Raw genomic sequence first — 12,031 nt, 5'->3', positions numbered from 1 at the left:
AGGATCGAGTGTAGATTAGCATGATTTTAAGATTAGCTTCTGACAGCAGCCACTCACAGAAGAACGTAAGATAAAGGTGACCGAGGTTTCAATATAATACATTAATATGTAGTTTACAAACTTGTAATATAAATACTATTTACCCTTTTAATACATGATAAAAAAAGGATAGCAATTTCCTTTTTATTTCTGTTTTAATGGCAGCTAAACCCAAGCTATGTTTCCATTTCTTCTCTTCATAAAGTTAAATCCTCTTGTTTTCCTGTCTCTGCTGCTCTCCCTCAGGCTGGTATAACAGACTCTACATTAACTTCATCCTCAGGAGGCACATTTTTTTCTTCATGCTGCAGACCTACTTTCCCACCATGCTCATGGTCATGCTGTCCTGGGTCTCCTTTTGGATCGACAGGAGGGCCGTCCCAGCTCGAGTTTCACTAGGTATTATATCTGCTATGAAATCTCCACTGAGATAATGTTACTGTGTGTAAAGTGTGTGTGATGTATGTACGTTTGTGTGTGTATATAAATGTATGTATGACTGTGTGTCCAGATATGGATTGTTGGCACTCTGTTCTGGGTAAATGCTGTAGTGCTGGATGCAGTCCTCCTCCAGGTGGACGGGGGTTGTTTCCGGTTGAGAGTACGCTGTACGCTATTGGCTGCCGCTTCTCACCGGTGTGTGGATTAGTGCTGAGTGTAAATGCTTGTGTGTAATACTTGTAAATTGTAAAGTGGTCTTGGGTTTCTAGAAAGTTAAGGCTATTGTTAAGACTATATTTGTCACAGTTCTTCAGTATTAATTTAGGATTTTTTACAAACTAAAGCCAATAAATTAAATGTTTGATTTTGCCCGTCAAAATGTCACCCTGACCTAATTTTGTACTATCATAATTATTATAGTTTTGCAAATTTTGTAACTACTTGTGAACAATTTCAGTATACACAAAATGTAGATATTGTTTTGATTGAGAATGGCTTTAGGATTACGATACTTACAAAAGCTCAGCATTATTAGCATGATTTTCGGGTTGAGGTTAGCTATATGCACCAAAAATTTTTATTTTTTGTATCACAGCACAATGATGGTTTACCAACTCTCCCGATTTTGAACAAAGATCTATAAAATACACTGGTGACAGAGAACATTAGAAGGATTTAGACACAGTAATTACCATGATCTTCCAGCTGAGTATAAAAACGATAGTGTTATTCAATGGTAACTAGGAGAATTAACTCACCATCATCACCACAGATCAGCTGCCCACCCACCAGTAAGAGAGTTTACTGGGGGGAGGGGTGTTCTATAGTTTGTTTTGTCTGACCAGACAGGGACTAGGAACTTGTTTCCAATGGCTTTTACTGTGTACATAGAAGCTTACAAAAAGGGTACTGACTTGTGAGATAAGTGTGTGGCCTCTAGCATTGAATATGGATGTGATTTCTGTAAGGGTCACTTGTCTGTTAGCAGGAAATATTGTAGAGGCAAGAAGTCAGGACAATTACCACCCAATGCACTGTCCACTGTGGGTGGTATATTTCAAGTATACATGTGACACTGTGGATCAAGCAGAAAATGCTTGGTAAAATAAAGTGGTAGAAAAACAACTTTAGGGATTACCTTAGTGATATGTTTAATAGTGAAAGTAAGAGCATTTCCACATGCATAATTCAAAAGAAACTCAAGGATTTTGGAATACACAGCTGTGTAGCCTTAAAACATTCTTCCAAAAACAGCTTCAATTTGCTAGAGAGTATAAAGAAGGCGGTGTCCAGAGTAATGGGCACATCAGGGTAAGAAGAGAGTGTACTGGGGGAGGTATGTTCTATAGTTTATGTTTTGTCTGATTCCCAGTGCTGCATCAGATTTCTGTAAATCTGCTTTGCGACATTACTTGTAAAAAGAGCTATTTATATAAATCTGATTTTATTTGATTGGTCCAATCCACCATTATAACATGTGCTTGTGCAGACCTGTAGTCAGATTTTACTGAAGTGTCATGGTCCTGTAGTCAAAACAGAAGAAAAAAGGGAGGGAAGTGAAACATGAGCACTAGTTTCAGTGTGGTTCTTTCTGTCACTGTGTCAAAAGTTCACACACAAAGTTTCCTGAACACAATGAACTTTAGTTAAGTGTGAACTCACTCTGAATGGTGCACTGTTGTGTAACAGCTATGAAGTTACAGAGACAGTACATATTACACAAACATACAGTTCTCACCATGTGACTGATGTTAATGTAGACTCATGTTGCACTCACAGGAGGTAAATTATAGGGAAGAAAAACAACTGACAAACTGATTGGCTGTTTCTCCTGAAAGGTGGGACTTTATCATTGAAACTGGTCTGCTTAATTTATGGGAAATTACTAATACATGAAGGCGGCAAGAAAGAATACGGTAGTTTCCTGGCCAAAACCGGTATGACTTTCACACATTTTTGACTTTTGACACACATACATTTGACAAAAGGGCCTTTGGGCAGTAGGAGACCAAAAAAAGAGCCAAAGGGTGCTCCAGCCCCCTCTAACACACGCACCACCACAACAGCCCCCAACCCCACCCCCTGCACGTGCCTGGTGTAGACTTAAGAAAACCACTTCAAAAACAGCTTTAATTTGCTAGGGAGCATAAAGATTGGATTATTGAGCAATAAAAGCAAGTCATGTGGTCTGATGAGTCCAGATTTACCCTGTTCCAGAGTGATGGCCACGTCAGGGTAAGAAGAGAGGCTGGAGCGATGCATAATGCCTAGTGCCTTACCTTACAAGAACATGGGGGCAGTGCTATGATCTGGGGTTGCTGCTGCAGTTGGTCAGGGGTAGGTTCAGCAACAGTATGTGCTCAAAGAATATACTGAATATAGACCAGGTTATTCTTCCTTCAATGGATTTTTTCTTCCCTGATGGCTAAGCCATATTCCAAGATGAACAATATCAGGATTGATGGGGCTGGAATTGGGAAAAAGTTCAGGGTTCAGGGAGCATGAGATCATCATTTATAATTTTCACACATGGATTGAGAGAGTTCACCACAGAGTCCAGATCTTAACCTCATTGAGAATCTTTGGGATGCTGGAGAAGACTTCGCACAGTGGTCCAAATCTCCCATCTTCAGTACAAGATATTGGGGATTTTGGTCAGGCAATGTGTATAAAAGCTCAGAAAACAATAGGTTTGCAATGGAAATGGAAGCTATGGAAACCCTGAAGATGAGAGGTTTAAGGGGTCTTTCCCAATAACCCAACAGTCTCAAACCTACATGCTTGCCCTTGTCATAAACAGCACAGATACAAATAAAAACCCTAACTGTAAATGAAGTACTGTGCGTTCTCCTAGATGATATCTCTGTCTCTCTCTGTACAGGTATCACCACAGTGTTGACCATGTCCACCATTATCACGGGCGTCTCAGCATCCATGCCTCAGGTCTCCTATGTAAAGGCTGTGGATATTTATCTGTGGGCCAGCTTCCTGTTTGTCTTCCTGTCCGTTATTGAATATGCCGCCGTTAACTACTTCACCACCGTGGAGGAGATGAAGAAACTGAAAAGGGGAAAGGTCTGAGTCTTTTGTTTTTATTTTGCCAGAGAGTAAACAGTATATGTCACCTACAGACAAAAGCTTAGCTTAAAGCCTCTGAGGCATAGTAAAAAACAGCAAGAAAGATCAAATAAAATGCTATTAGACAGAAGACAGCAAAGTATCACTGAGCAAACAGATGTAAAAACTTGTATACGTGTATATATACAGTCTCTTTTTTTGTGCTACCAGTGAGAGGTTGGGAATAAGATGCCAGTTTAAGTCCTATTTAGATGCTTTAGCTTTACACAAAAAGGTATCTATCTATATGGGAGCCATTAATCATTATAACAGGAAAAATACGCCTTTCACAGCTTGAAATGCACATTCTCTTACCGCATTCTTTTACCTAATCTTGGTTGTGTTTTGTGCGAAACGTGCAATAAACCATGTAAATCAGTGTGTCACTTGTGCAGTCTGACTTTGGCACATTGCTATTTTAACAGTGCAGCTGTTTAAGACTAACCTGCTTGTTTATGCTCGTTCTTTGTTGATGTCAAATATTTCATAGCTGCCAACAGGCAAATGCTTTGGGTTTGTGCGCTGCTGCCTGTCCATGTGTGCATAACAAGCGGAGGGTGTACATGTGGTGTGGAAGATAGCGATGGACATCTGACGGTTGACATCTGTGTATGTTGTATTTAGTCAGTGGCACATCTGTGTTCTTCATTGCCAAGATAGCAATAAGCCAGAAATTGACACACCTCACTTCCAGACCACCATGCTCATCAGATATATAGTTACAATTGCTGTTGTGGGGTTGTTGTTGGGATGTAAGATAGCAATGAGCATCGCAATGTGACTTAGAATCAAAATCTTAAATAGAGTTTGTGTGCAATCTGTTCAGGGACAATGTACTGTTTACAGACTAAAGTCTCTAAATACAGAACTAAAATTCACCTATATGCTCTGTATATTAAAACAATATTATAAGTAAAGAAATAAGGAGGTCATAATATTATGGCTGATCTGTGTATGTCTCCACTGATGGCTTGTCTCCATCTATTGGAAATGTAATGTAATGCATCCAGTAACTGTGGAGACTAAAGGACTAAAGGGCTGAGAGCTGCTGTCAGAATGAGCTGGACCTCTTCTTATTTCTCTCACTATACCAAAAGTAACTAACAATTTATAGAAGACATGCCCAAAGACGTCTTTAGATAAATAGGACTAAATATCTAAATAGTTAATTTTAAGTTATTTTTCTACTTTTTTAGGCAGATCCTTTTTTTTTGTTTTATTAAAAGTAGAATAATGTATTGTATGTATTTGCCTGTATTTCCATATTTTCAAATTAATGTTGATGATGCTGTTTTGAGATAATAAATTAAAACAGATATATTTTAATTACTAACTATTTCATAACATCTTTTTTTTTTCATTTAACTATTTTATAAACTAATCATTATTTACCATAATGATGCTTTGTAGATTGGATAATGAGCATTATTTAGCTTCTGGACAAGACATAACGCATGAAAATGATTCAGTGAATTAACACTAAACATTACATATATATTTTTATATATATATAATATATAGTTTTTTTAAATATATATTTTAAATATAATTTTTTGGCTTTTTTGACACTTTGTTTGCTAAAAATGTGTTTCTTCATAGTTTGAATGACTTTAGTATCAATTTACTATACAGAACATTTTAAAATAACAAAATTATTACAATAATGAAAAGACTTTTGACAATTTAAAGAATTATTCAACTACGCTCTGCATTACTACATGGCAAAAAAACTAAACATCACATCAAAGAAAACTGTTTAAATGTACAAAATAATTTTTAAAGTGAAAGTTAACTTTCCTCTATGTGTAATAATTTGTTAATTTAGAGTAAATCTGGAAACATATCGTTATACAGTGTCTGTATGAAATTTAAATGAGTTTGCTGTGTGCCATAATCTAAAGCATATTATAGATTATCTGCATATTGTAGATTGTTTGTATTTGTAAATTAAGACATAAAAAGTAATCCAATACAGTATGTATTGGCCTGGACACTGCGGTGGAAGAGCTGGTGGATCTGGGGCAAAAAAACTCCAAGTCCCAGAATTCCCGGCGGTAATTAGTGCAAATCAGGCTCAGCTGTGAACACGGCTTAAAAACCCAACCAAACCTCAGCTCACTGTCACACCTTTGTAGAGGGGTGACCGGTAACAGTGAGTACAGAAAAAAGAGATTAGAAAGAAAAGAAATCCTAAAAGAAGTCACAAAAAAAGAGAAAAGATCTTAAAAGAAATAAAGGCTCACATAAAAGAGATCTTAAAAGAAGCCACAAAAAAAGAAAGAAAAGATCTTAAAAGAAATAAAGGCTCACATAAAAAAAGAGAGAGATCTTAAAAGAATCCACAAAAAGAAAGAGAAAAGATCTGTTTATTTTTGAAGTTTTTATTTTTAAGAAGTCTGTCCTAAGTTTCTTAAAGTTTGATTTTATTTCCTTTGTTTGGGCCATGCCATGTGGCAGCAGATCCTTTGTTTGATTTTCCCGCCCTTTTTCTCCACTGCCACATTTAAGGCCCTCAGCCAAAGCCACTGCACACACTCTAAGTACCCGTCTGCAGTTCCCAAGGTTGGGAGTTCAAACCCCGGTTCAAGCACTCCATCACAGATACATCAAACCAACTGCACACACACACAGACAGACACATCAGTAATATCAAATCGTTGCTGTCCTATGAAAAACACTTATCTCCATTTTTGACGATTTTTAGTTTACTACATAATTTGAACAGACAAACTGTCCCTTACACTGTGCCAAAATTGCTTGATGAACGGACCAATAGAAACTCTTCCAAATGACGTGAAATTAACTCTTTTTACATTGACTTCCATTGAAAGTTTACAAGGTTTTTTCTCTCTCCTGTAAAGTTGCTGTTTTGGAGATAAGTGTTTTTTATTGGACAGCGACGAAATATAATATTACCAATAAATAATAAGACTTAATAAATAAGCAAATAAAAAATAAAATAATAAATAAATAAATAAAATAACTCTGCATTTGAGTCCACCTCCCCACTAAACCGTAACATAGTGAAATGTAGTGAAATTTTCCTGTTTTTCTCCTCACAGCTCCCAGTGTCTTATGATGCAACCCAGGCCATGGCCTACGACGGCTGTTTTCACGACAACGAGATGGACCTATCACCTTTCCCAGAGCTCCCGACCACACCCAGCACCGAACAGGCCGCACCCCCCCAGAACTCATCCACAGAGCCGCCGCCCACGGAGGGCACCAGGCTCTGGAGGAAACGCTCGGTCCGACACAACATTAACTTTATCATGAGCAACAGCTACATGATCGACTCGTACTCTCGAATCATCTTCCCTGTGGCCTACCTGCTCTTCAACATCATCTACTGGTCTTTATACTCCTGATCAGCTCGTTGTTTATCGAGACGTTTTGATACTAGAACACTTTATCATTTAAGAGGGAATATAAGAATATTTTTATGAGACTGCAGGACCTGCCAGCACTGATCAGCACTGATCTGCTTCTACAGGACACTTATTGAAGCTCTGTCTGACTGGCATGTGCGACTGGAACAGAGTGCCGGTGTGAGATTAATAGAGTGTTTAAATTTTTGATGACTTTAATAGATATTTTGCTGCAGAAATAATTTAATGACAACTACAAAGATAAAACGACTTCTTTTTATATGAACTCTACTGTACTTATTTCTTATTGCTTATTACTAAAATCATCCTACAGTGCATGTCGAGGTATTAACAGATTTAAGACTGGACTGGAATTGTGTGTGTGTGTGTGTGTGTGTTTGTTTACCTGGTTAAATAGAATCTAAAGTGTGAGTTTTAAAATCTAAACTATAAAGTTTTAACATGTTACTTCCAACACTTTATACATTTTATTGTGATAAAAGTTACACTATGAAAGTTGCAATAATAAAATCTGTCAAGAAAAATTGTCATAGTAATTACAAACTACTTATATAGGCACTTCTATAATGTATATAAGGCAGCGGTGGCTCAGTACAATTTTTGGAAATGCTAGTGTTGTATAATATACACATGATTGGGGCCCCGAGTGGTCCAGCGGGCTAAAGCACTGCCACTATGATCAGGAGATCGCTGGTTTGAATCCTGGTCATGCAGCTTGCCATCTGCAGCCATAGCCATGATTTGGCCTTGCTCTCTCCGGGTGCGTAGATGGCGCTCTCTCTCCATATTACTTCTAGGGTGATGTTGATCAGCACAAGGCGTCTGTGAGCTGATGTATCAGAACCGAGTTGCTGCGCTTTCCTCCGAGCATTAGCGCTGTGATGCTACTCGGTAATGCAGTTGGTAAAGAGGTGGTGGCTGACTTCACATGTATCGGAGAAGGAATGTCCTAGTCTTCACCCTCCTGGTGTTGTGGCATCACTAGTGATGGGTGATATACAGGTAAGCCTAGCTAAATTGGGTAGAAAAAATGGAATGAATCAACCCCTTCAGTAGAGATTTGCTGTGTAAGTGGCCTAGTCTTGTGGAAGTTCAGTCAGCGGGTTGTTTCTACAGCAACATGCCACAAAGTCCTTTGTGACATCCAAGGGCAAGTTCATTTCAAACCAGGGATGATCATAATCAGAGACTGTAAAAAAGATGGACGCTGTGTCGCTGTTCCCATTCATTTAATGAAAATGAAGCTAAAATCTTCCTCCATGTTGGCGATCCTGATACCCGAGTCTGCGCAGTAGAGACCAGAGGAGGGAGAAAGACTGTGGAGGGACCGCCTACTCATTTAAATAACCCCGCCCCTGACGGAACTGACGGTCTGTTATTGGTCCCGCCCATAACTAGCCCTTTTACAATAACCACACCTTTTTGAATAGAGCTGAATAATGTTTTAAAAAATGAATTCTGTGGGGATATAAATATTTAACAATATAAGCAGAGGTTACACTAGCTGCTGCATTTAAATAATGGAGGTAGAATTACAGTATATTTGATAAAAAAAACGTGATTGAAAGTTGTTCTGTTTTAACATTGAAACCTATGGGGATGGGTGGGGCTACACAGCTTTCTGCAACTGAACAGCAGGGGGCGCCCGACCTGTGGTGGCTTCACTTTTGAGAGACGAGGCTCTGTCCAGCTATACACAGTCTATGGTCATAATATTTTTATATCACTTTGCATAAATACGTTTGGGAGTTTGGGAACCCATTGCCAAACTACATATTTTGTTAATTGTTTGAAAAAGTTTTTAAAAACAAAAGAATTGTGCAATTGTGCAAAATTGGCAACAGAATTGCCAATGTACACTGTTAATTTATTACTTTTATTATCTGATCTGAAAAAATAGTGGATTTGTGTAAAAAGTGTGGTAACCTACGACTCACTCTTTACAAAATGTTTTCAGTTTTGTTATATTCTTGAGATACCTTGCAATGGTCTAACATGTTTTATATTTAACCGCAGAATTCAGGAGACTGTAAAGGTCATTATTTTAGGAAATTAATTGTGATGTTATAAAAAAAGCCTTTTCATCATCAGTTTCTTTGTTTCTTTATGTTACATTCAAAATGTGTCATGATATTTGTAATTCCTTAAATTCATGTGTTATTAGATAAGCTTTTTTATGGATTAGTTAACTTCATTTTCAGGTTTAGGGTTGTTGAATTGTAAGGGCTGAAGGATGAGAAACTTTATTGCTCTACTGTTTGCATGATTTTGATAACAATGAATTGGAAGGGTGTATGAACTTCTCAAAATACCACAATCACTGCTGATTTTTCTTTGTTATTCAGTCCTGTCCTGGTTTTTATTATTTATTTTATTTTAAGAGACACACACGTGTGTTTGTGTGCGTTCACTGCACATATGAGTTAATATCAGAGCCTGCATTCCATCTGTGTGACCTGCACAAGTAGGGTAAATATGGTTGTCTTAATGTAAAAGTTGATATTTCTTGCTTGAGGTTTCCGCCCACAGGCAGGAAGTTGAATTCACTCTTTGAGACGCAGCTTAAGAAGGAAACACTTAGGACATTAATAAACATTCTGGACAAGCTGGGAGATTCAGAACCACCAGTGGAAGTGTTAGAAGAATAAGGTTAATGCAGTAGAGGAATATTTTAGTATTTTAATGCAAAGTGTTACACAGTTTTACACAGTGGTGTGCAGTGAGGCTTTTCTAACCCTTCAGAGAAGAGGTGACAATAGGTGCATGTAAATCATTACATAATATTTAATCAGGTAATATATATTATAGTTATTGTAAACCATAAGCATATATTTTATAAATTAACTAAAATAAAAAAACAGCAACTAATTTAAAGCATTAGTCTGTGTTTTTCACTACAGGACTCTTATCTGACTGACAGCGGTTTTAACCAATCAAAGCTTTTTAAAATAGCTCCTCCCCCTTGTGTCTGCGTGACCCTTCTGCTGATGTTTTGAAGGGTGTAGTAATGAGTATATTAGCAAAGTCGAAGGACAGTCTAACCAATCAGATTCATGATTTTCACTCAGGGGGCGGGGCCATGGCTGTGTAACCCCTTCTCTGCGCTGTGTTGAAGGTGCTACGCGTTGCTTAGTGTAAAACGGAGCTCATGCTGAATTAGTTCAATAGTTAGCTAACTATCATGGAATTGCAACAGTAAATAAGACAAATATTTTGCCATATCATATTTAAAAGCATTTTAAAGGCTGTCCTTCAATGTGAAACTAATTCACAATAATAGGCCGCCTGACTGATGAGTTTTTGTGTGTACTTAATGTTTTGGCTGACCTGGCGTCTTGTAGGCATACAAATGAGTGCTATTTGTTGGCCGGCTGTACTTGTAGGAAAATTAAGGTTTGATTTTGTGGTTTGTAGCTGTTGTATTTTTGGGCTGTTAATGTGCATTAAGCTCATATAAATAAGTCAAGACAGAGAATATATAGTTCTAATATAAATCTAGGTGTAGGTCGGCGGGTGAAGGGGGGGGGGGGGGAGTGTTGCAGAAGTGGTACCCACTACATTAACATACACATACACAGCTTTTACACAGGTTTTACACAGAGTTGTTTACTCTAACGTTACTGTATAAAGTGCAGTTACCAACAAGCTGAACCCAGAGACATGATGTGCCCTATTAGGTCAGTTTAAGGTAAGAATGCTGCAAATAATACTGCTTTAAGGGTCAGTCATTCTCCATTTTTACAGGTTAAAAAGAAATAGGGCATCTGATTTATAAGCTGTTTCATAGCTTTGTATCCAGGGGTAATACTGAGATCAGAGGTTTAGGGGTGCTGTGATTGTGATTGTGTTTAATGTTATACTTTCTATGACTCTAACATCTTCTGTTCATCAGAACAACCAAAACAACTTTTTGCCTTCACTTTCTGGTGTGCTTGTACAGTTTCTGAGGGTACTTGAGCCCTCTTAAAAAAGGGCTAGCGAAGGCCCTGTTCTTAAACATTGGTTATTAATTTATTACTAATTAATTAGTGGATTCTGAATTTGCATTTGGTAGCTGTTTATTTGCATCAGCAACCTCAAAGTGGTATCCATGCAAATAAAGGAGGCCATCAACAAAACTATAAAAGCGAGAGAGAGCAGAACTCCTAGAAGTGGCTAAAACAGTCTGATTTGATTAATATTGATCATTTTTTTATATCATATTAAGTGCATATCAAGGCAGATGATAAGTGAACAGTCTGTTCTCATAGTAAAATGCAGGTAAAATAGACAGACACAAAGAGCTTATTGATCTCAACAAGTGATTTATTTTTAATGAAGGAACATACCTAAAGCCCCTAAAGCTTTTTTCTTGCAGCTGCTTGCTCTTGCTTATTGGGCTACAGGCCCTGATCTCTATTCCCACCACCATATTTACCCATCCACCTCCTACACATCAACAGCATCGCCTTAAAATACCATCACCCATCATCTAATGCAGCAAGGAAATCTGTACAAAATATGAAAATTGTAGGATAAAGACCTTGAACATGTTGCAGCGAGATGAAATGTCAAACCCAGATAATGTCCTTTTTGTGTGAGTGTGTGTGTTTGTGTGTTTGTGTGTGTGTGTTTGTTACAAACAAACTGTGAAGTCAATTTCACCAGTTTCCTGGTTTGTGACTAACATTCAAATTAGCTTTAAAACTTCCCCTTTCCTCTGATGATCTTTACAGATAACAGCAGATGAGAGAGAGTCTCTCTCCCTGACGCTGGCCTACAAGGCAAAAAACGGACCAGCACCTTCATACTTGATGGTGATGGTCAAAGCCAGATCTGCACCAAGAGCTCTTAGAGCTTCCAGTACGGCTCGGCTCGAACCTCCATCACTCAAAACACACAGAAAACAGACATCCAGACTCTTCTCTGTGCTGCACCAAGGTGGTGGAATGAACTTCCACTGGATGTCAGAACAGCAGAGTCACTCGCCGTCTTCAAACGTCGACTGAAGACACATCTTTTCAAAGAGTTCCTAAACTAATAATAAAAAAATAAAAAAAAAGGTT

General features: G+C 38.0%; 1 protein-coding gene across 2 annotated transcripts in view; it reads left to right on the top strand.

Moving 5' to 3' along the window:
• Window positions 1-7,440, top strand: part of gabrr3a (gamma-aminobutyric acid type A receptor subunit rho3a) — a 36,500-nt gene extending 29,060 nt beyond the window's left edge. For both annotated transcript variants that reach the window (XM_049468616.1, XM_015605383.3), the window contains 3 exons: window positions 286-438; window positions 3,362-3,555; window positions 6,660-7,440. In XM_049468616.1, coding sequence (XP_049324573.1) covers window positions 286-438; window positions 3,362-3,555; window positions 6,660-6,965 — 653 coding nt within the window. In that variant the 3' untranslated portion in view covers window positions 6,966-7,440. The remainder of the gene's footprint in view (window positions 1-285; window positions 439-3,361; window positions 3,556-6,659) is intronic.
• The last annotated feature ends 4,591 nt before the right edge of the window (window positions 7,441-12,031 follow it).

Source organism: Astyanax mexicanus, chromosome 20, assembly GCF_023375975.1.
Source record: "Astyanax mexicanus isolate ESR-SI-001 chromosome 20, AstMex3_surface, whole genome shotgun sequence".
NCBI classification, from domain to species: Eukaryota; Metazoa; Chordata; class Actinopteri; order Characiformes; family Acestrorhamphidae; genus Astyanax; species Astyanax mexicanus.
The sequence above is the reverse complement of the archived record's forward strand: the minus strand, read 5'-3'. Positions and strand labels throughout refer to the sequence as shown.